Genomic DNA, 24,961 nt, shown 5'->3' with positions numbered 1-24,961 from the left:
ATTATCCTATTTTTTCAATTAATGTAATTTCAGATAGACTTAATCATTTTTATCTTTTGCAAAATAAATACATTCATTTGGTTAATAAAAAGCGAGTGGAATCGAAGGGCGTCTAACACAGAGCGATAATAGTGTACATCCAGTTTAGTGGTGTCCCCTTCTCCTGAGCAGGTCTGTGCTTTTGATGTGTTGATTGCTGGACCTGGAAACGTATGGCTGAGCTTCTCTGCTCTTCCATTTCGTAATCCATATTCTGAATTTTGGCAAAGGTTGTTACTTGCACTTCTGGAACCCTACCTCCTCCTGCTCCGTTCTGGAGGTCTACCATGCGTCTGACCTCTGGTTTCTCTCTGCTGCTCACCTGGGTGGAATCCACTGTTTCCAGATCCCTTGGCTTCCTCTTTCCAGGTTGACTTCTCTATTTTGCATATCATGTAGTGGTATGTGCCTTCCTCCCATTATCCACTGTACTGATGTCACCAAATTTTGAGTCCTTTCAGCTCAGCTTCTCTAGGGAACAAAACCTCCAGTCTCTGGCCTGTGTGTGTGTGTGTGTGTGTGTGAGAGAGAGAGAGAGTGGAGTGCTCAGGCAGACTCTTGGATGTTGATATTTGGTATGTGGGGTAAGAGAGTATCATGTCTTTGATTAGAAAATTCCAAAGGATCCCTTGATTTCTGCCCCTTCTCTCCCAACTCCACCTCCACTTTCACTATTACGGAGCCCTGTCTTGGGTAATCTGCTCAAGTGACCTCAAAATAGCCCCCACCTAGTGCTTTAGTTTGTGGCTTTCTCTGCATTGCTAAATCAGTTACCACTCCGTCATCTGTTTTCCACGTTGAGAAATTTCGTTGGAATCTCTTATTCACTTCTCTCCCTTTTTCTGTTCTCTTTTTTCTTGTGTTTTATACTTTTGTACTCCTTTACTAGCATTTTAACGGAGATTCGTGAGTGAGAGGAAATAAATTTATATGTTTAATCTGCCACCTTTAATTGAACCATAGAGCCTTTCAAAATTGTAAAATAGTATTTTCAAGAACCTTTTAAAATTTGAGACTGTGTATTATATTATTTTATAGAAGTTTTAAACTTTTTAAATAACCAGTTGTGTTCTTAAAAAATAGGCAATTTATTATGATTTCAGAACTATTTTGTATTTCTCAGTTTAGTTTAAGATAGCTTTATATTTTTAGTTAAATCACACAATAAAACACAGCAAAACTTTTACTCATCTAAACTTAATTACCTAAGTAATAGAATATAAATTATGAATTTAAACCGTTTTGCCTTAAATTAATGGAGAATTTTATAGAGTTTTCTTCATGTTTATGTTGGCATGTTTGAGATGTAATGCTGTGCAAATCCTTAACGTAGTCTTGAATAAAATTTTCTATCTTTATATCCTTGAAAACATTTTCAATAATACATCTTTAATTTTTTTCTGTGTAGAATCATTGGCAGATTAGCATTTGAATGGAGGTTGAGGTATTCTGCCTAATATAGGCCTAAATGGGCAAGGGCACAAGCTATAAATCTTTGCCCAGGGTTTAAAATATTGAATGAAATCAATCATTGTCTTTTATGCGTATCAAATCCCCATTCTAATTATATTGTCATTTCTCAGTATTATCACTTGGAATTAGGTGAGAGTTGGAGACTCCTGATCATAATTAAATGTTCTTTTGAGAGAACAGAAAAGATTGATTAAAGTGGTTTTGGAACATTCAGTACAAGTGAAGCAGCTTCCTGATACAATGAATCAGGAGACACTTAACAGCTTATTTGAACTTTGTCCTTATATTTTATTATCAGATGGAGGTATTAGAAATATCCCTAAATGGCTTGAGAAAAAAGAATAAATGGTAGTTTATTAAAAGAGCATTTCAGAAATTTGACCTAACTTCAGTAAGTTCACTTACAAAGTGGGGAAAAAAAGCATAAAGAAAGCAAGAAATTGGCAAACTGTATATAAGATAATTTATTTGCATATGTAAATTAAGCTAATAGCATATAACATGTAAGTGGCATATGTACAATTACCTGATTTATAAACATGAATGGTGCAGGTGCTGCTTCAGAGGCACTTTCAGAAAATTGGCTTGTGGCATCAATACTTTATTCTACAAAATGACTGCTAATTATACCTCTTATGGTAATAAAGCCCAAATAAATTATTTTGCACGGGGACACCAAAAGAGTGGCCAAAGAGGAGTGTGATGTTGCCCAGAGAGTCGTGCTGACAACATGAGGCTTCTAATGAGAATCTACATAAAGGTGTGTTCTGGAGAGGGCGAGCCATCACTGTGCCCTCATTATCAGCCTGGCACGTGGAGAGGGCTAGACCCGCTTAGACAAACTCCTGCCCAGTGTCTTTTCACCATGAAAAATCATTTTAATTTATATTCTAATCCAGAATTGAAATCCTAAGAATAATGTTCACTCAGATCTTGTTGGCAGTCTATTTTCTCTATTATTTAGTTGAATTATTTCTCTCACTTTGATACAATTTTTATCTTTCCTGTGTTTGGCCTTGGTATTTTTCCTTCATTTTGTTATATTATAAATTTTTGAGCATGAGTGATATACAAGGCTCTGTTTAGGAATGACTTCCTTCTAAATTCTCTGTATGTTCATTTGCAGACTCTAAAGCTTGCCCAGATTTACTAAAAGAGCACTAGTTGCTAGCCCTCTGAAATTTCACTTGTAGCACTTGTAACAAAATTATCTAATGAGAGGCAGGGTAAAAGTTTTCTGCTGTGGGAACTGATCTAGTTTTTTTACAGAATGTCTAGGGGGATTTTTATTGTCGCTTAATATCAGAGGTTTTCCTAATGATGTTAGTATAAAGGGAAAACTATTTTTTTTTTTTTTTTTTACTTATGGCTCATTTTGAAATACCACACTTCTATTAATTTCTGCCTGTTGCTATCACATTTCTTGACTGATCTGCTTAGTAAAACGTAGATCCCTCTTTTGGCTTTGTGCTTCCTTTATCTCCGTGTCTCCTCTTGAGGGTCAGGAGCGAGAATGGAGCGAGACCTGGGGAGATGGGAGTTGGTTAGGTTTCTGCATATGCTTATCGCTGAACAGGGAGAGTCAAAATTGACTTAAATTAGTTTGGTAGTAAGTATTTACCACTGATGAACACAGAGGGAAAATCTGAGATTTAACTGTAATTTTCCCCTTTTTGGTTAGATGAACAGCCACATTTTCATTTATGTCAAGAATCTAGTCTTCTGTCTCAGGGACTATTTGCTTAGTGTGCCCTCAGCCATAGTGGATCTGAAATTCAGAGTTAGGACATCTTCTTGTTCCAAGACCCTTTCCCTCATAATCCAGTCTTAGCTGTAATTGCTCCTTTCACGCTGGTGCATTCTGTTCTTTATCTGAATTGGCCCTGATTTGTTCATTCTTAATAGTGACATTGCTTTCCAATTATAGCAATTTTTCTCTTTGAAATTATATCCCTTTCAAGAGATCAAAGACTGGAAATTACAGGTGGTATTTGGAAGCACAAAAATTCAGTAAATAGTTATAAAGGCTCTCATATGCACATTTCAGGTAATCGAAGTGGTTTTCATAGACATAAATACTACTTCCATATGTCATGCATTATCAGTTTTTCTGTTTTTATACTTCCATCGAATAAGGAAGATAAGAGCTGTCATGAGGCAAGGAGCCAGGATGATAGAAATAAAATGAGTTAGAATGAACGAGTGGTTTCTATTTGTTCTGCTGTTAACCCTTTAATGTTACTGCCCTGGAGATAACATGTACACAGAAGCCGGCACGAAGCCACTCCAGAGCTGTGTATGTGGGAGGGTTAAGGAAACAGGGCAGGAGCGGGAAGTGGGCGTCAGAGGTGCTCTAATAGCACAGCATTGTTTCTTCCTTCCTTTAGCTGTGCACAATTGCAGTGGGGTAGCAGACTGACAGGATGATTCCTTTCATGTTCTTAGGACTGGAACAGCCATTCCCAGCTCTTATATAAAAGGCTGTTATTTGGTGTACTTGTAGCAGAACAGGACAGCCAATTACCTAGAATCATTTTTTTGTTTGAAAGGCAAGATGGAAAAACAGTCTAAATATACTTCTTTATATGCTTCTAACCCAGAAAATATATAAATAATATACATAAGGCTTGTATGTCTTTCTTCCCTAATAGTACTTCACTGCTTGCAAAAGCATCTGCTCTCTGAATAGGGGTGCAAGTTTATAGTATTACCTCAGGGGAAAAAATATGAGGTGGCCTGAGATGTTTTGCAATTTGGTAAATTTTTTACCACACACATTAAAATATTTCTGCTAAGTTCTTTTCTTTGTTTTTATCATAGATTTCTTGTTGCTAATGTTACCAATGTTTGATGGTGTTTTCCCAAGAATTGTGAAACATTTTAGGGTGAGGGAACTATTTTATATCTTGATTTAGTGGTTACATGATTGTATACAATTACCAAAATACATCAAACCTAATATGCTTAAATTTAAGCATACTTAAATGAGTCAGTTATAGTATCTGTCAATAATACCTTAAACATACTGCTTCTAGTTTACACATCAGAAAAGTAATGTGAAAATGTTATGTATTATGAAACTACACTTTAGGAAATATCTATTAGGGGATGGTGCCATTCTCATTAATATTTTATCAGTATTTTATTAGAATGCAGAATTTGATACATTAATATATTTTATTGAAATTAAGTCAAACTTGCCACACTTTGAAGATGTACCTTCCATATCATGTGAAAAGATGGCCTTCTGTCATTTTATGTATGTGTGTGTGTGTGTGTGCATGCATGAGTGTACAGAACTTAAGTTTATTCATCCTGTCATTTATTAATTCCATAAATATTATCTATTACTTTGGGCCAGGGCTTTTGGTAGGTTTTGGGCATTCAGTGGCGAACAAGACAAACTCTGTCATCATGGGGCTTATAGACTAATGGTGGAGAAAGATAATTTAAAACTAAATAAACAAATTAATTAAATAGTTATACATTTTTATTAGTGCCATGAAGAATATAAATGGGATGTTAATAAAGAATGAAAGAGAAGACCTTTTATGAAAAGAGAGGTCAAAGAAGCCGTGTCTGAGTAGGTAACATTTTAATCTGCCATCTGGGAAAAAAAGGATAGTTTGGGTACCTTTATTCTTTAATATATCTTCCAAATACTCTGACGATAAGAATCACACCCATTTCAAACCTACTGAAGCAAAAACTCCAAGAGTGAGGTTTTGGAAACTATTTTTTTAAAACAAGCACAAAGGTGATTCTTATCAAAAGAAGATTTGGAAAACACTCAGAGGTTCTCAAAGTTCAGTGTACATGAAAACAATTTGGGACTTCTGCTTTTGGCCATGACAGTAACTGTGTCATCATGTTGTTGTACCATAAATAACTGTAAAACTGGATCAAATATATTTTTAAAAACACAAGACTTTTCAAATATTGCAAAAGAGACCACTTAGGACTATGACATTGAGAAAAGGAAATAAATGAGGGGAACACTACAATCATCGCATCTTTATTCTTGGAGGCAATTTCCAGACCGCAGGCACAAGGAGGACATTCCCAAGATCACTGCAATCTTGCTGACCTGGAAAGACTGGAAAGGCAGGGGTGGCTGGAATGTGTGGAGAAGAAGGAGCTAAGCAGAAAAAAAGCATAGGACTTCCCTTGAGTCTTTGACTGAAAACCAAGCTGGATATTTATAGGGCAGGATTTCAGGCAGTGGGGCAAAGAACAACTACCAGGGAAAGAATTACTGAAAATCTATAATCTGAACAACTACCAGAGTTTGTGCAGGGTTGAGAGATGCCTGAGTTCTGACCAACTAAAATGGAGAAGCTTTGTTGAACATCTGAGGCATTTAGTAGAGACCCCCAAAAAGGTTACGCACTAGCGGAAGGGTTAAACTAGCCCCAGAAGAAGAGCTGCCCAGCGCCCACCCATAAAAATTTCAAAAACAAGGCTTGAAAGGTTCAAATTGGTCCACAAGTAAATTAACTGCCGACCAGAGCAGAATTCAACATTGTTAATGGAAGTCAGCAAAATTCAGACATTAAAATGTAAAATTAATAATGTACAGCATCCAATAAAAAATTATGAGATATGTGAAGAAGCAGGAAAATATGACCCCATTATCAGAAGAAAAGTCGGTCAGTAGAAACAGACCCAGAAATAACAAAGATGATGGAATTAGCAGGTAATGACTTTAGAACGGCTTTAGTATTTCTTATAAGGTGGATCTGCTAGCAATGAATTCTCTCAGTTTTGGTTACCCAGGAATGTCTTTATTGCCCCTTCATTTTTGAAAGATAGTTTTGCTGGATATAAGATTCTTGGCGGACAGTTTTTTTCTTTAGCACCTTGAATGTGTCATCCTTCTTCCTCCTGGCCTCCATTCTTCCTGATGAGAAGTCAGCAGTTAATCTTATTAGGGTTCCCTTGTACGTGACAACTCCTTTTTCTCCTGTTACTTTCAAGATTTTCTTTTTATCTTAGGCTTTCAACATTTTCATTTTATGTGGATGGCTATGGGTTTACTTGTGATTGTCCTACGTGAGTTCATTGAGCTTCTTAGATAATTGTTTTTCATCAAATTTGATAAGTTTCAGCTACTATTTCTTCTGCAAAAAGACTCAAACATGGATGTTGATAGCACTTTTATAAAATGAGCAAAGTAAAAACTAGAATGAGTATTAGAAAATAAGAGTTTCTGCTTTTGTGGCCTCTTACAGAATGTGATCAGACTAAAGGAATGGCCTTACAGCTTTCTTAGAATAAACAAAAACAATTGAAAAACGACAAAAATTAGAAATGCCAACTGCAGAAATTAGTAATCCTTTTCCAGAAATTTGAGTAAAAATCTCATATCCTCTCCTAACGCAGTAAAGACAGAATACATTTAGAAAACTTATAAAGACTGTCTTTGGAAATTAGTTGTAATGATTTGTTTATAGAATATCATCCCTTTAGATTTAGGTTGTTTTTTTAAAAATGTTTGACTATAGCCTGAGCAGAGAATTCTTTTTCAGTGCTACTCTGTTATTTAATTAGTGTACCTCAGGTTTAAGAAAATTATACTTCAATTTTGTTCGATAAAGAGCATTAAAGACATATTATAGCATTGTGTTGCAAAGCTATATTTAAGGATTTTTCAGTCTCCTGTTACAAATTTCCCTTTTAGTCTATCTTGGTGATTTGAGAATTGCAAGGGTAAATATGACATAACTCATTCCCATGAATGCAATTCTTTTTAAAGGGAAATCATGTTCATTTTTTATGATCTATTGCCTAATTCAAGAACATTTGCATTTTATTTTATATATTTTAATCCTTCATATTTATTTAAAAACAAACATATTTCAGTTAAAATTTTTTTTTTTTACTTTTTTTGTATAGGAAAGGCATTTTATGCTAGTTGACCAAAAGTAAATTTCATCTAAGATCATCTTTGACATTTCACTAATTCTAAATGAGGATTTGGAAAATTCATGGTGATATCTCATTTTGAGCATCTTTAGGAAGAGGTCAACCATAAATTAATTTGTGGCTTATTGAGATTGGTACCTATGGTTTGTTTAATAATTTCCATATTTGTTGTATTTGCTCTCTCCCCCATTTCTTTTTTCATTTTAACCTAACTCTTCTTGAAGTTTCATTCAGAAAACACTTTTCTATTCTGAACGTTCAGCCTCTGTTAATGCTTAGGCATCAGCCAGAGAAATAAACTTTGCTATTCCATTCAGGGAACAGGTGCAAGAGAGGTTGGACAGGGTCCAAGAAGAGAAAATTGTTCAGATCTTTGATTCCGCCCAGACAAAGTCCATGTGAAGCCTCACCCAGTGATTTCCTCTGACAGCAGACCCAACCATAGTCAAGCAGATCAACTAATATATGTTCGAAAGAGGAAAAAAATAAGAAAATATTATTATTCTTCAGAGCAAAATCTGCTCTGATTACCTTACCCAATCTAGTTGCTCCTCTCCTTAAAGTCACTTCAGCATTCTTCATGAATCATACTTGAAGGCTGGACACAAGGGAAGAAAGAAACCAGTCAGCCTCTGTCACCTACTGCCACATTTGCTAGTGCCTTGGGGCTCCTTATTCTGCAAATTCTTCCATTATTCAAGTCATCCTCACACAGCTCTTCCTCCAATTACTTGCCAAACATCAGCTTTCATAAATTCATTCCTATGCTTGTTCATTTATGCGTTGGATGGATATTTACTGGATGCTTCCCCCATGCCAGGTACTGCTTTATAAATAACAGTTCCTTGGGACAGTCCTTTCTCCGTCACTATCTTCTTATCCTTTCTTCTCCTCGATCTGCTCCATCCCTTTCCACGTACAGAGTAACCTGAATGGTACTCTACCAACGCCTTTCATTGGGCCCTTTTGAGCCCTTTATGTGATGAAAAGACACCTCTCACATTTTTGCTGAGACCACATTTAAATGCTACTATTGAATTCTAAATATTTCCTAAATATGAAGAAACTGGAGTTCTGATTTTATTTTCATCCGTTATTTGAGAAATCGGGGAGGGTTTTAAAATCCTCCCCACTTTGAAAGATTTCTTTGTTGTTTTTTTAAACTTTTGCTCATTAATATTTCTGGCTTCATTCCATATTGTTAAAAGAGTTTCAACCAATAAATGGTCATTTTTTTCCAAATGTTTTTTGAAATAGTTGCATTATTGAATAATTTTATTTTTTTATATCATTCAAATTATTTATAGTTCTCTTCTTTGAAAAACTGATTCTCAATTTCATCTAGAAGAGTAAATGTACATTTTGGGAAGTTAATGAGAGATAATTTCCTTTACCTGATAAACCAACTCTAAAGTTACAGGATTTAAAACAATTTAAAATTTGACAGAAGTAGACAGATCAGAGGAAATGAACAGATAATCTGTAGAAAGGCCTACATATTCACTGGAATTTAGTGTATAGCAATGGTGACATCTCAAATGGTAGCAGACCATTTGGAACAAAATAAATATTATACATGTAAAAGACTGTAAGTGAATTAAAGATCAAAATAGATCAAAAATGATAAAATTATAAAAGGAAAACATAGAAAAATATTTTAATTATCTTAGTTTAGAGAAAAGCCTTTCTTCTGAGCATGACTTAGAAAAAAAACAGAAAAAAACAGTGAACATTAAGAAAAAAGTTGATAAATGGAATTCCACCTCCCCCCCCAAAGTACACTTCTCTATTGCAGAAGACACCATAACCAAAGTAAATACACCAAAACAACCTGGAGAAAACTGTCATCAACATATATGAGGGCAGATTCTATCCTGTCTTTAAAACCTTTCCTTTTTTCCCAATTTGATGTTATCATTCCGTCTGTGAAATTCTACAGTACTTGCTCATAATTATTTTGTCTGCAAACCTATAATTCAAGACCTAACATTTCATCTATGTAATTGCTTTTTAATCTCTCTAATTCAGGGCTCTTCAGTCTCGGCACTGTGGGCACTGTGGCCGTTGTGGCCTGGACGATTCTTTGTTGTGGGGGATTGTCCAGTGCAATGTCAGAATTTTGGCAGCACCCTGACCTCTAGAAGCCAGCAGCAGCTCCTTAGTCCTGACAATCAAAAATATCTCCAAACATTGCCAAGTGTCTCCTGTTTGAAAACCACTGTTCTGACTGAATTTTAAGCCTATTAAGAATAGAAGCTGGGCTAGTCATTTGTCATCCACTTTAGCACCTATCTCAGTGCCTTGCACATGGTAACAATTCAATAAATATTTGTTGAATAGAAAGGAATAAATGTTGATTCCTCTGAAAAGCTTTTCTTAACCAAAAGTACTATCACAATAAAAACTTATGTATATAAGAATATTTTCTGTTAGTACCTCTCTTACATTATAATGTATTAGATATAAAATGCAACCATGAGTAGAATGATTTAGATAGTTTCTGAGAAGACACTATAGAAGATCTATCATAACTTGGATTAATTTTGTATGCTTCCTAGTTATTATTTGAGGACCTTTTCACATATTCTTGATGTTGCCAGCTAGATTTTTTTTTTTTTTTTGGTGAGGAAGATTGGCTCTGAGCTAACATCTGTTGCCAATCTTCCTCTTTTTTGCTTAAGGAAGATTGTCACTGAGATAACATCTGTGCCAATCTTCCTCTATTTTGTATGTGGGACACTGCCACAGCATGGCTTGATGGAAGACGTGTAGGTTTGCCGATGGATCCCAATCGGCAAACCCCGGGCCATGGAAGTGGAGCCTGCGAACTTAACCACTGTGCCACCGGACTGACCCCTAGATTTTTTTTTATTTAATAGATTTTATATTTTGAACAGTTTTAGGTTTTCAGAAACATTGAGCAGAAAATACAGAGAGTTTCCATAAATCACCTTCCCCCTAGTTTTCCCTATTATCAACATTTTGCATTTAGTATGGTACATTTGTTACAGTTGATGAGCCAATAATGATACATTATTGTTAACTAAAGTCTATAGTACGTTAGAGTTCATTGTATTGTACGTTTTATGGGCTTTTTAAAGACTGTATTTTTTTTTTTTTTTTTTTTTTGGTGAGGAAGATCAGCCCTGAGCTAACATCCATGCCAATCCTCCTCTTTTTGCTGAGGAATACTGGCTCTGGGCTAACATCTGTGCCTATCTTCCTCCACTTTATATGGGACACGGCCACAGTATGGCCTGACAACTGGTTCCTCGGTGTGCACCTGGGATCCGAACCCAGGCCGCCAGCAGCGGAGCACGTGCACCTAACTGCTATGCCACGGGGCCGGCCCAAAAGACTGTATTTTTTTAGAGTAGTTTTAGATTCACAGAAAAATTGAGAGGGAGGTACAGAGAGTTCCTGTATGCTCTCTGCCCCGACACTTACATAGTCTCCCCCATTATCGACATCTCCCACTAGAGTGGTACATTTGTTACAATTGATGAACCTACATTGACACTTCATCATCACCCAAGTCCATAGGGTTCACTCTTGGTGTTGTATATTTTATGTTGCATCGTGGTTAAATGTGGAGACTCGCCTCTACAGTCAGACTATCCGAGTTCCTATCTTAGCTCTGTCACTACTGTGTGATCTTTTCCAAGTTACTTTATCATTTTGTGCCTCACTTTCCCAACCTTTAATATGGAGATGATAATAATACCTACTTCAGAGAGTGGTGAGTATAGAGATGATACATGTAAATGGATCAGAAATGGGCCGGGCACAAAGTGTGTGCTTAACACATCTTAGCTATTGTTATCTCATCCATAATGTATCAGAAGTGTTCAGGCATCCAACAAAATCTAATAACCTTGTTAGAACAAAGTTTGGGAGAAAATGTGTTCAATATTTCAGATTAGGATTCTAGGAATATACTTCCTCTTACCTCCTTTCTCTGCCTCCATTTAGGTCAGTAGAGTCAGAGAAATTATGGCCCGTAGTTCCCAGGCTCTGGCAGGTACTGAAGGTGGGTGGGAGAGGAGGCCCAATAGGTCAGGATAAGGGGCAGGGAGACCACAGACAAGAACCCTGGGAGGAGAGGGCTGAAAGCAAAGGCCAAAGGATCAGAGATTAGGAGATCATGTACTCATGAGGTCAAAGCTTCATGGGGACCATTTACATTGTTATCTCCCCTATGAATATGAATATCTCCTATTCCATTGCTGGTAGCAATATTTCTCTGTTCTGCAAATATGCGGCTCCTTTGAAAGCCTTCTGTGGGATTTCGTGTTACCTAATTTTGGAGAACCTGGATGTGAGAATTCCCCTACCGTGTTCCTCCCTCTTGTTTTTCCATTTAGATTCCCCTACTTTTGGGGAGTGGGGTGGGAGGAGGCTAAAGAGCCTAGGAAACATGATGTTTAAAACGTTTTCCAAAATGTTATTTGTAATTTTTACTTCAGTGCTCTCTGAAATTTTGCCAGAAAGGAGGTATGTTTTTAAATTAATGCACATATAAAACGGTATGTAGCCATATATTGAGGTTATAGAATCTATTGCACTATTAAACTATCAGAAATTAAGAATGCTTTTAAGCCCTAGATCCTAAAATTTGAGACGAATTTATACAATCGTAATTCTTATCTTTGAATTTAAAAATCAAGCCCAGTGCTCCTCTAAATTCTCTTCTAAAAATTAACTCTTATGAAAACTGTGTTCCAATACTTAATTGTACACTAATACAAGTTTGTATGTTCATTTCATTTATGAAACCATAAAGGTGATGGGAGTAATCATTTGAAACAAAAAATTGGAACAATTTCAGGGGACCGGCCCAGTGGTTTAGTGGTTAAGTTCTCGTGCTCCACTTCAGTGGCCCAGGTTCGGAGGTTCAGATCCTGGGCTTATCAAGCCATGCTGTGGCAGGCGTCCCACATAAAACAGAGGAAGATGGTCACAGATGTTAGCCCAGGGCCAATCTTCCTTAGCAAAAAGAGGAGGATTGGCAACAGATGTTAGCTCAGGGCTGATCTTCCTCACCAAAAAAAAAAAAAAAAAAAAATTGGAACAATTTAAAAAAATATTTTGAGGAAACCTTTTATAGCAAGTACTTAAAATGTCATATCCATTTTCATATCTGTCTTGAAATTTTCTTTTATAGCTGTGCAATGGAGGATCAGTGACTGATCTTGTGAAAGGATTTCTGAAGAAGGGCAAAAGAATGAGCGAGCCCGTAATTGCCTATATTTTACGTGAAGCGCTAATGGTAAGGCAGTTTAAATTGTTTGTGCATTAATTATGAGGCAGTTCGAGTTAAATAAAAACTGCAGATCCTATTTTTAGAAAAATATCACTACATTAGTATTTATTGATGCAAGAATGTATGCAAAATCTGAAATGTTTAGCATAACTAATTCCTTTTTTCCATTAGAAATCTATCCTCCTTGTGTCAACAGAACTCTGAGTTATCATCTCCTAAGTATATTTCTGAGATTGTGATTCTGATGAAGGTAGATAATGTGTATTTTTAACTAATAGTTAGGTTTTTATTTGCTATTATTTAAAGTCAGTGTATAGAATGTTTTCTTCAATGGAGATCAATATATTTTTAATAAAATATTTGATAAGAGCTAAAGAGTATGCTCTGGTTTTGTGAATTTTTATATAGTTCAAAGTGGAAATGATGTACTTTGATTTGACCAACTCAATGTGAAACATTTAAGAATGTTTGAATGTTAATTTTCACGTTTCCTGTTGATTTTGCACAAATGCATCCATCTGAAAAACGGTTTTTTGGTTGATGCTTTCTGTCAGTCATTATATATTCCCACTTCCAGGGACTTCAACATTTGCATAACAACAAAACTATCCACCGGGATGTAAAAGGAAATAACATCCTGTTGACCACCGAAGGTGGAGTTAAACTTGTAGATTTTGGTAAGTTTTGTTTGAAATGCGTGAGTTTGGGCTGCAAAATGAGTAGTATGATATGATTTGATCATATCAGCCTTGCTTTCTAGGCATTGAAAGTAGAGAAAAAACCTCATTAAGGTAACAAAGTGCAGAGATTTTTCAATATTTGCCAAATGAGAGATTCCCAGAAAAAAGAGAGACTTCTAGCTTGTGCCTATTACACCACTGTAGCAGTACGTGTGGTTAATTCTCTGAAATAGTTGGCACCCAAATGATTAAGCCATAATGGTAATCCCACGACCCCTACTCTACTGATAGCTTCACAAATGGGCCTGTGCCCAAATCTGGGATTTTGAGACATGGGGGGAGATCTTCAAAGGTCTCTGGGAAATTTCTTCCCTCCTAAGAAGGAGGCACAGGGAAAGATGGTCTCTTTCTTCCTCGGGACCCTCTGTGTCTTATTGTGATGCCTGAACCTGCTGCAGCCGCCCTGGTCTGTCCTGAGGCATTCCACCCCGGGGGGAAAACCAACCCTGAGAAAGGCAGAGCTGAGAGATTGGAAGAATGAGGGTCCTTGATGACATAATCGAGCCACTAAATCAACCAATTTTGGAGCAGACCTTTTGTCATGTGAGAGAATAAATTTCCATATTTACTAAGCCAATTTGGAGTTCCTGTGTCATAGCCAAGGGCACAATAGCTGATACCTCTACCCTTTGTCCAGGCAGTTATTTACGAGTTTTGACAGTGTTCTCCTGCACCTCCTCTCATTTGATCCCGACCAATACACTAGTCCTGTGAGAGTGGGTGACATTATTCTGAGATGTCTCAATGTCCTTCAGTCATTCTTCCCCTTCCCTTCCCCTGCAGTCTGGCTGGGTAAGGTGTCCCTCCTTATGCTTCTGTACCCTGCATGTTTCTCCATTTTTGTGTTTATCACATAGAATTACAATTATCTATTTGGTCTTTAGAGATAGGTAAAGATAGTTAGAAAGGTAGATAGACAGGGTCTTTGAGAGGTGGGACTATGTCTTATTCTATTTTGTAGACCTAATGCTTTGGATATAGTACTTCAGTGAGTGATAGTTGAGTGAACAAATCTTCCTTCATTTTGCATTTTGGAAACTGAAACTTAGGGAAATTAATTGATTAACTTTAGAAGTTCATGGTTTTAATATTTAAGTATGTAGCTCTCTAGTAATGGGACTTAACCTAGGAATGAATTTCAGAGCATCTAGAGAGGATGGATGAATAGCGTATCCTTCAAACACCTATACATCTGCCTTTTTTTCCTAAGCTGAGCTTTTGAAAGAACAACTGAGCAACAGTGAGTTTGACCGTGAATTCCTGAATAATTGGGATGCAGCTAGTCTTTGTTGCTAGTGGAGTTCAGAGCTATGTGTCTGAACAATCTGGCTGGGTTAGGATATTAATAAGAACTTGTGCCTGAAATTTAAAACAACAACAACAAAACACTCATCACTGTTCCATAGGAAGGGCCATGACTCTCCTCAGAAAATAATTTTGGCTCTAGTCTAACAGACCCACATGGAAAACTTGATATTTAACTGGAGATCTCCTAAGTCCCTTGCTCTAAAAAAACGGCTACAATAAATATAGCCTAGATTGAAAATTGTTCAAACCAGCGTAAGTAAACATCTTCAGTCATGAAAGAAAAACTCGGTAAACCAGTAGCTTTGAGAAATGCAACTTCCTGGGATACCCTCCAAAGTAATCTAGAATATAAACATATACCTAGATAATAAAGGATCTTTTATATGATATCTTTATAAGGTAGTCATAAGTTAGAAAGCTGACAAAATGAGAGCTTTGATTTTAGATTAATTGACTTACAGACTTTCCTTTCAGCCATAATTAGAAAAGAGGGCCAGTTGCCTATTAAATGTGTTCCTAGCATCTGATATTAAAATGCTGTTATTTGCATATAAGATAATGCTTATATTTCTATTCTCCAGGGTAAGAGGACATGGATTCAGTTCACCTAAAATGATTTGTAGGTTTTCATATGAATTAAAACCTGAGGATGGAGGTACATGCATAGTGAAACTTCTCAAGGGCAAAAGGAATAAGATGTGATAAACCACAAACTACAGAACCAAACTGAAAGTCAGTGTCCTTGTTTTATGTTTAAATCAAATTTTCAGAGAAGGCTACAGCTGGGAGAAAGGGTTTAGAATACATTTTATTTGAATTTCTCACTTCATAAGATATATGGTAAGCTCGTTATTAGATACTGAAGATCTGTACTTGGATGGCTGCCAGTCCTCAAAATGTCCAAAATGGAACTCCACCACCTCATCCATCCCCAGAAATCTGCTTCATATCGAGTTTCTTGTCTCAGACAGTCACCAGTGTCTATCTTATTGCTTAAGCCAGAAATCTTGGCTCATCCTTGAGTCTTCCCCTGTCTTTACCTCCCACATCTACAACTCGTCACAGAGCTCTGTCTCTCTATTAAATGTCCCAGACTCCTTTATCGCTCCTCCTTAGTTCCAGTCACCATCTCTGACCTGGGCCTGCAGTTACATGTTACTGCACTCCCAGTATCTAGTCCCATTCCCTTCCTCCCAGTTCATTCTCCACACTGCAGCCAGAGGGACCCTGTCAGAAAGCACATCTGGTCCTGCCACTCTCTTGCTCAGTTTCTGTTCAGTGGCTTCCTGTAGACCTTGAGGAGGGCTTTGCCTTATGATCCTTTGTGCTGGCACAGAGTGAGCATTAATGATTGATACCCTTGTAATCCCCCTTGGTGCTCATCAGGTACCCTCTCTTCCTATTACCTACTAGCCAGGTCACCCTCTCTCAGTTCCTTAAGTGGGCCACACTTGCTCTTGTCAGGGCTCTTACAATGTGATTGAGGAAGTACTTCGAAATTCATTCACATGCTTTTCTCTTTTGCCTATCCAAGAACATGATCTTCACCCCAGTCTGCCTGAGACATCTCTCTGTCTGGGGGGAGATTAAGATTTGTTCCAGAAGGAATGCAAGAAAATGACTGAGGTAATATTCAGTTTTTAACATTGCAAAATAGGAATCTGTAGCAAGACCCAGGCTATCTGTTAAGAAAAGTCTGTCTAAATTGTTTTATCTTCTCTTCAGCATATGGAGAGAGAATTTCCAGGGATACACCACCAGGTTTCATGTTAGAGAGAACAGAAAGAAGAGGGAAATCCTTTCCAATTCTAGGCTAATTGTGGAAAGAAGACACAGAGAAGGAGGCAAGAGAGCGAGATGAGCTTTAAAAAAGTGAAGATGAAGATGAGGGCAGAAAGGAGCCCTTACCCTCACACTTCCCGCCACTGTCATTCCACATCCAGAGGAGGCCCCTGCAGAGTCCACCGCAGGCCAGACTGGGGTGAGCCACATCTTGTTACTGGAGGGGTAGAGTGATGAGGTACAGGAAGTACTCAAGTTCAGTTTCCCCACACCCTTACCCTTAGTTTCCAGAAACCCAAAAGTAACTGAGAATCTGGCTGGGGAGTTTCTAGAGGGGGTTGCTTAGGAGGGGCAGTGAGGCACAGGGCAGATGACCTGGGCCAGGTCTGAATAGGAGTCACAGGCAGACCTCAGAGTGTTCTCAGCTCCAGCTGGAGCCAACCTGAGACTTCCTCTGCCAGGAGGAACTATAGGAAGTCCTGCCTGCGTGAGGAGAACAGACCACAAGCTCACCAGATGCAGACGCTAGCATGGGAGGCCAGTGGGGCACCTAGCAGCCGGGCAGACGAAAGCACATGGCCCCAGAGACTGGAGACTAGAAACCCACCACACCCGAGGACCCTCTCTGCTCCCTGCCACAAAGTCTTATAAGCCATCCCTCACGCTGTATGGACAGTTCCATCTTCAGGAGAGAAGGAAGAGAAGGGACACCATCTGAGAGATGGAGCGAGCACTTTTATCCAAGAGAGACAGAACTCTATCTAAAGGGACTTACAGGTTTATTGGATCTGACTAGGCTTTACTTCCCTCCAGCCAATGGGTAGGGGGATGGGCAGAGGCCATAATGGTTATAGGCAAATTGAAGAAATACAGTTTCTCTGTATAGCTAAGTATAGTGTCATTAAATTCTGTGACCAGTTACAAACATGATGCTTTCCGTGCATAGAAACCGCCCCCACCCCTGCCCCAGCTAACTTCTGTTTGCCTGGCTGGGTGCCTCCCCGACACCCTATACTTCGTTTAGCCACCCTGGTGTCGCACTGGATTGTAATCCTATGTTTAATTTGACCACCTTCCCTGCTAAACTATAAGCATCATGATGACAGGGTTTCTGTCTGGTCTATCACTTTGTCCCTAGAACCCAAGCATGGGACTGGCACATTGAAAGTGCTCAGTAAATACTCTAGAATGAATGAAGGAATGAGAGGCAGGATTTTCCATACAATTGTGTGACAGTGAGAAGGTCACTTAAACTCTCTAGAGGAAATCGATCTGCTCATCTTCAAGTGTGAAAAAGAACAGTCTCTGCCTGCCTCTTGTGGTTGATTACTGTGACGAGTAAATGGGATGATACAGGTCAACTACTAAGTATAATTACTGACACTTTATAATTAAAATTCTGAGCTGTTACCATTACCATGAAATGATACTCTCACTTAGCCTCTAACTCCAGTGTTGTACACATAGTAGGTACTCGATAAATAGTAAATAGTTGCTGAATATGAAAATCTGAGTTCCCAAAACAGGTGCCTCTTTCTGTTTCAAAAAAAAAAAAAAAAATAGCCCTTTGCTAGAGTGAATTCAGTATTACTTTAATTAGCAAGTTACTTACTTACACTAAAAGTAAAATTTAGTTTGCTAATAGTAGCAGTACAGCCTTTAAGAAAATCTTTTGTTTTTTTGTTAAGTGGGATATGCTTTTATAAAAAACCACCAGACACCTCAGGGAGTAAAAAGACAAGTGAGCTTGTAAACATTATTAATGAAATACATTAGCTGTCACTGGTATACGATCAATCAATAAATACTGTGACCTCCCAGGAGATAAACCCCTTTAGGCAAGTCAAGTAATGTTTGAAAAAGCAGTTCTTGTCTGGAATACAAAATGAAAGAGAGACTAAATTTAAAGGGCAGTTCTCAGTTCTCATTTCTATGGATTTCTCTCTGGGGAACTTGATTTCTAATAGGATAGTTAACATTTCAATACAAAAGTACAGAATGTACTTTTTGTGATTTATTTAGACATCGTTCTTATGACAGAATATTTTATGGCTTTAAATCTCTATTACCCACATGCCCAGTTTTAGATCAAATGCCCGATGAGTAATGTAGGTCAAAGAGAAGTTGTGATTTATTTATTAATAACCCAGTTTTTAGCATCAAGTGAGGCAATTACACCTGAACTTAAAAACTAGGAAGTTCCCTTTGTTCTTTTCTTTCTTCTTGAATAATTTAGAACAAAAGCCGTTAGGTGGGGCCAAGCAAGCATGAGAGTGGGGGGTGCAGCTCAGCACGTGGTTTGGAGCCTGAGGAGGTGAGGGAGGTGTCCATGCTGCGACAGTGGTGGTGGTGGTGGCTTAGCATGGGATGTTGAGTCCCTGAGTGGGACAAGGAAGGCATCTGTCTAGGAGGATGGTAGTGACCCCAGATGGGTTGCCAGGACCTGAGAAAGGTAAGGAGGGCATCTGTGTAGGAGTCAAGATGGAGAGAAGAGATTGGTTACATAAAGGGGACTTAATACCATAGGAAATATACTGAGGACAGTGGGAGCCAGGTTTCTTACTGTTAGAGAAAAGAATTACAAATATGGAAAGCGAGAAAACTGAACCCAATGATGTTGGGTTAGAATTGGAGGTATCAATGTGAGCTCATGGTTTATATAGAGACAGATATAAAAATAAATATAACGTAATGTGTATGTGGTGTGTGTGTGTGTGTGTGTGTGTACATGTTACCCAGCTGTTTCCACAAGTGGGCTTGTAAGCATTGATGCCGCAAGAGCAATCACATCAAGTGCCTAGCTCTTAGTTTTTAAACATAATTCTCAACTGAAAGGAAGCAAGGATTCTTGGGGAAAGGCTGATTTTAGGGCTATGCAAGATGAGCCCGGAACTTATTGTGCCAAAAAGTAAAGAAATGCTCAAAGAATGATGGAGACATTTCAAAAGAACACAGAAGCCAAATTGAAGCAATTCTCACTGACCAAATCTGGGACAATTTGAGCATAAAACTAATTATAATAATGATGGTAATCTATAGAATAAAATAGAAATCCATTAATCCATACTTGCATACTTACATACGTAAATAAATGAATGGAAAGAAGCAAAAGCTTTTCCTTACAGAAGAATGCCATCTAATAAATATAGAAAGAAGGATGAAATTTAAAAAATTTCATTTGGCAACCATCATAGAAATAATTAATTCAACCAAAAGCTTCAATGGATGCTAAAACTAGTGGATTAAGTTTTGATTAAAAATAGGATATTTACATGGTCTCAAAATACCTCTCCACAAAATACTTAATTACAAAAGAAAAAGAGAAACCTCATAGGGGAGAAGCCTGGCAGACACAAATTTAATCAAGAGATCAAAGTGAACACAACTAGTAATGGGACAAATTACAATCATGTACCGCCTGATAGGATGCGATGAAAAGACCTCAGTGTCACTTCCATGATATTCCTGCCGAAAATATAATCATGGGGGAATATCTTGACAGATCCAAATTTGGGAACATTCTGCAATAAAACTGGCCTGAAATCTTAAAAAATGTCAAGGTCATGAAATTCAAGGAAAGATTAAGGAACTCCTCCAGACTGAAGGAGACTAAAGAGATGTGACAACTAAATGCACCACATGATCCTGGATTCGATCCTTTTGTTGTAAGGACCTATTTGGGACAATTGATGAAATTTGAATGGAATCTAAAGATTAGATGGTAGAAATGTATCAGTGTTAATTTTCCTGATTTTATTAGGAGTATTGTGGGTACGCAGGGGAATGTCCCTGTTTGTAGCAATTGCACACTAAAGTATTCGAAGGTGAAGGGGCATCATGTAGCCCACTTACTCTCACATGGTTCAGGAAAAAAAGGTCATTTGTACTTCTCTTGACACCTTTTCTTTAAGGTTGAAATTATGTCAAAAAATCTTTTTCTGATTATGGAGTAGAGTTAGAGACTTAGCACAGAAGTCTAAAAACATTTATATATGTGTCAAAAGATGATATATCTGTATCTCCCAAGTATGTATATTTGGTAGTTGAATGTTATGAATCTTGAAAATTTGAGAGCTAGTGCTTTATAGAATGAAATAATACATTGGAAAAAAAAAGCTAGGGGGAAGAACCATTTTTAAAAGTTGGCAGAGCTGTAGAATATTCATGCCTACACAAAAAATTAATATTTTATTCAGCTAGAATATATTTTTGTACTTTGCGGCGGTGACCTTTACATTACTTGAATGGAAAGACATTTATAATTCTTTCATTATATAAGGAAAAACCATGAATAAATGGACTCTTTCTTCTGGAGCTTTGTGGTTCCAGCTAAACTTACAGGCTCAAGTGTTCCAAAGTTGAATTAAGCTGTTCAACGCTATAGATAATATTGTATATCTTCGTCAAGGATCTTTTAGTTAGAAGGACAGTAAACCCAAACTAGCTCCAGAAAAGAGTAAGATACCAAAGGCAATCCCATAGATAAGAAGAATAGGGCTAAGGAGACTAGAACTAAGACAGGAGAGTAGAAGGCAAGAACGATGACTGCTTGCTGCCTCTTGCTCTCTCACTGGAGAAGCAAAGTCTCTCCTCTGTGTTTCTCTTTGAGTGTTTACAGACCAGCCTCTGCAATTGTCACGTTGCCCAGCAAGTCTACTCAAAAACAGCAGCCTCAATCTTCCCGGTCTACATGACTTTATGAGTCCAGTGCCGACAGCTACTTGACCCAGGCTTTTAGCACAAAGGATTTAGTACAAAATCAGAAGGAATTTGGAGTGAGAGAAGGAGCTCAGTTGGACAGACTGGATCAGATCTCCGTTTTGGTCCAATCAGCCATGGCTGGGAAATGGGCTGATGTGCTACAAGCAAGGCTGCCTGGGCCTTCCTAGTCTGCGAGTCACTGTAGGTAAAGAAAAGATTTTTTTAAAGAAGGTTATGGTGAGGGAGGGGAAAATATATTTTCTAGAGAATATTTTTTTCTTATTGATGTGCCCTGCCGTATATTCTGAGATAAGATGTTCCAAATTTTACTTTTGAAGTGTTGAAATTAAATTACGTAGTTAAAGTATTCCAAAAAATTATATTATGAAGTTGAATGGATTTCATTGTTTTGAAAGTTTTTATTTAGCAAAGATAAAAGAAAACTTTGTATCTAGGGATTTCCCTAACACAAAAACAAACTAATTACAGCAATGCAGCTGTAGAGATTAGAGATTTTAATAAAAGCTACCAAGTGTGCCTTTTCACCTAACTTTAGGTGAACCAAAGAGGACTTTCCTTATATTTTTCAAGAATTACCTCTTTACACTCTGTTTTTCTTATTGTAAAATAAGCGTTTTGGACTAGAACTAAATAATCTTAGTCTATAGCTTTAAATTTTAATTCTTGAAGAGGTTCAAGTGAATAGAAGGTTTTTATGGTGGGGCAGGAGACAGGACAATGGAAGAGGTGAATGGGGAAAAAGGGAATGAAAAAATAAGATAATAGATCACTGATAATAGTGTGCCATGAATGAGGAGTGTCATACATACTCAGCTCTCTGTAGCTGAGGTCCAGTACTGTACATATACACACAAGTACAAAGTCGTACAGAATCAAAAGGTGCAGACAGCTCTGGGTGCATAGTTCATACGTCCAAAGCAAAGGAAAGTGCAGTGAGCAGTGTGATCTTGATGTCTTTAGAGAAAGCTCTACACGGTCTCCATGATAAGATATAGGCTGAGTATTAAAGAAGGGAAAAGGTGTAGTGCCAGCTGGACTGGAGAGGGGACAGATTTTCAAGGGAAATCACATTAGTATTGATAGGAGTGCTAGTTGTGTAGAATCAGCTACCTTGTGTCATCTTATAGACTCATTGAATGTTAAAGCTGGAGATAACCTTGAATATCATTTGGTATATTAAATACAGGAATGTCAGAAGATTTTTTATATCCCTTATATGCAAAGCGTTGTGTGAATATGAATTTCCTGATGAGAAAGTATAAAGCTTCCATGAGATTCAATAAGTAGTTTCTGACCTCAAACTAATGAAGAATCATCGATTTATTCCAATCACCTAAATTAACAATGAGAAAACAAAAGCCTAGGCCCACTGTGAGACAGACCTGAACTAAAACTCCCTGGATTACCTGACCAGTGTAAGCCCCTCCTCTGAGTGGTGGGACGCAATGACATTTGGTCTCTTGGAATTAGTGTCAATTCAGAGTTAGTGTGCAATAATCGGAGAAAAGTCTAATTATTTCCTTTTACCCAGTCCACAATCACCCTGGTAATAGACCATAGGTCCCTTTGGGGAAGGCTGGGAGAAAGATTAGCAGTATACGTTTTTGGCAGTGTACTGGGGTCCTTCCTTAAGGAGCTAACCTCCTCTTCATTCAAGGGGTTCTGGATCTATAAACTAGCTCAAGTCTTGGAATTGAGGGGCTATGACTGTGCTTTTATGATTCAAGTTAGACTTTTGTTCACTTAGGACTATTTTGCTTATCCAGATCAAGTAAGAATTTAGTAGGCTTCCCATCTGTTTGACGTCTAGGAACACCAAGATCAACTAGGCAACACCAGAGGTCTCTGCAAGTCAGACTCTTCTGACTACTGCTTTGACTCTGCTTCCCGTTATGGTAACCATGTCCACCTTGCCTTTGGCAGTTGGGGGCCGCCACTTGGCCCCTGCCGCTCTGATCCAGTTACTCCCATTGCATTTAGGTTTCCCAGTTCAGTGGCAGCAGTTCCCATTGTAAGTCCTAGCCTACAGAGAAGAGTGATAACAGAGCTCTTCAAGGATGCTGGGGCTCCCCTCAAAAGTTTATTTCTCAAAAAAAAAAAAAAAGTTTATTTCTCAACAGTTGTGTTGAAAAGTGTGTCCTTTGGACCCTGTTCAGTGAGTAGGTCTTAAATGACTCTAACACTTCAGTCTTCCTAAGCCTTTGAATCCCTTCCTCTAGAGTAAAGTAATGTAGTTCTGGCATTTCAGGTTCATTTACTGGGGGCCACTTTTTCGTCCATGTCTGAGCCAACCATCCAAGCTAGTAGAGCCCTTTCTAGCTCCCAAGCTGCAATATTAAATGCAAAGTCTCTGCTTGGTGGACCCTGTTCAGTAACTTCAGCTTGATCCAAGTATATGTTCCTTTCACCATTATCCCACACCCTTAATATCCATTCCCACACATATCCTCTGAATTATGGTCTGCATACATTAGAAAAATCAAGTAGTTCTTTGTGCCTTTGTACCTCACCTTTAGGATCCTGCTGAGACTTGAGACTAGTATAGGTTTAGAAGCAAAGGGGAGGTGGTTGGGGTGGGTCCTGAGGAGAATTAGCAGTGTAAGCAACTACATCAGAGGAGGCCCTTACAGTTTCCTTAGGCAATGCAAGGTTAATCTTCTCAGATGGGGATAGAGAGGCACGTCTACTGGCAAAAATGACGACTCATCGACATTTAAGCGTTGAAAGTCCCCAGCTTCAACAGGATCTTTCCATACATCCACATTCCGATTTTCAGGATCCCATTCCTTCCCAGTCAATGCCCTCACTTTTAACAGTAGACACCTTGTGAGGTTGGGAATTCAATTTGCGTTATAATTTTGATCACTTGCAGGATGAGGTTCTGGGTTTGGTTTTCAGCAATCTCAGCTCTGTGGCTATAGGAGAGAAGGGTCTCTTTCAGGACAGACATAGAAGCTTTCGGGTCATTTATGCAATACTTGAACTGGGAATTTGAATCTCTGAGCTCATCCTTTTCTTTCCTCACTTTGTCCAGCGACATTAGAAGAAACCAACCAATCTCATTGTGCTCTTTAGTTTGACAAAAATGTTCAAAGATATTGTATGAGTGGTCACTCTGAACTGTGCCTCTTGTAAGTGTTTGATTACAAGTATCCACTGATGATATTTTGTGTGTCTCTATTGCCATATCATGCCATGAACTATCAGTGCTCTCTCTACTACTGGGAATAGAGCCATTAGTGTCTTTAAATCTAATCAGATTAGAGAGCCAATTCTAGAGACCCTAGAATCAATTCAGAAAACTCGTCTTTAAGATTCTGTTCCTCTGGGTCCACTGTTGGTACCAAAATCTGTATTAGTTGGGGTTTTCCAGAGAAACAGAACCAACAAGATGTGTGTATATAGATAGAGAGAGACATTTATTTTAGGAAATTGCCTCCTGTGATTGTGGAGGCTTGGCAAGTCCAAAATCTGATGGAGTGGGCTGGCAGGCTGAAGACCCAGGGAAGAGTTGCAGTTTGAGTCCAAAGGCAGTCTGCTGGAAGAATTCTTTCTTGCCCAGTGGAGGTCAGTTCTCTTAAGGCCTGTCACTGATTGGATGAGGCCCGCCCACATTATGGAGGGTAATGTGCTTTACTCAAAGTCCACTGATTTAAATGTTAATCTCATCCAAAAAACACTTTCACAGAAACATCCAGAATAATATTTG

The 24,961-nt window shown here is 38.1% G+C and overlaps 1 protein-coding gene across 13 annotated transcripts in view; it reads left to right on the top strand.

The window, feature by feature from the left end:
- Positions 1–24,961, top strand: part of MYO3A (myosin IIIA) — a 214,361-nt gene that overhangs the window by 9,796 nt on the left and 179,604 nt on the right. For all 13 annotated transcript variants that reach the window (XR_015549326.1, XM_087420695.1, XM_087420692.1 and 10 more), the window contains 2 exons: positions 12,602–12,706; positions 13,278–13,377. Coding sequence is in view for 12 of the 13 variants with exons in the window: in XM_087420692.1 (XP_087276818.1) it covers positions 12,602–12,706; positions 13,278–13,377 (205 nt within the window). In the remaining variant the exon portion in view is untranslated. The remainder of the gene's footprint in view (positions 1–12,601; positions 12,707–13,277; positions 13,378–24,961) is intronic.

This window comes from Ceratotherium simum, chromosome 32 (assembly GCF_057802395.1).
Source record: "Ceratotherium simum simum isolate JZ-2026a chromosome 32, ASM5780239v1, whole genome shotgun sequence".
NCBI lineage: Eukaryota > Metazoa > Chordata > Mammalia > Perissodactyla > Rhinocerotidae > Ceratotherium > Ceratotherium simum.
The sequence above is the reverse complement of the archived record's forward strand: the minus strand, read 5'-3'. Positions and strand labels throughout refer to the sequence as shown.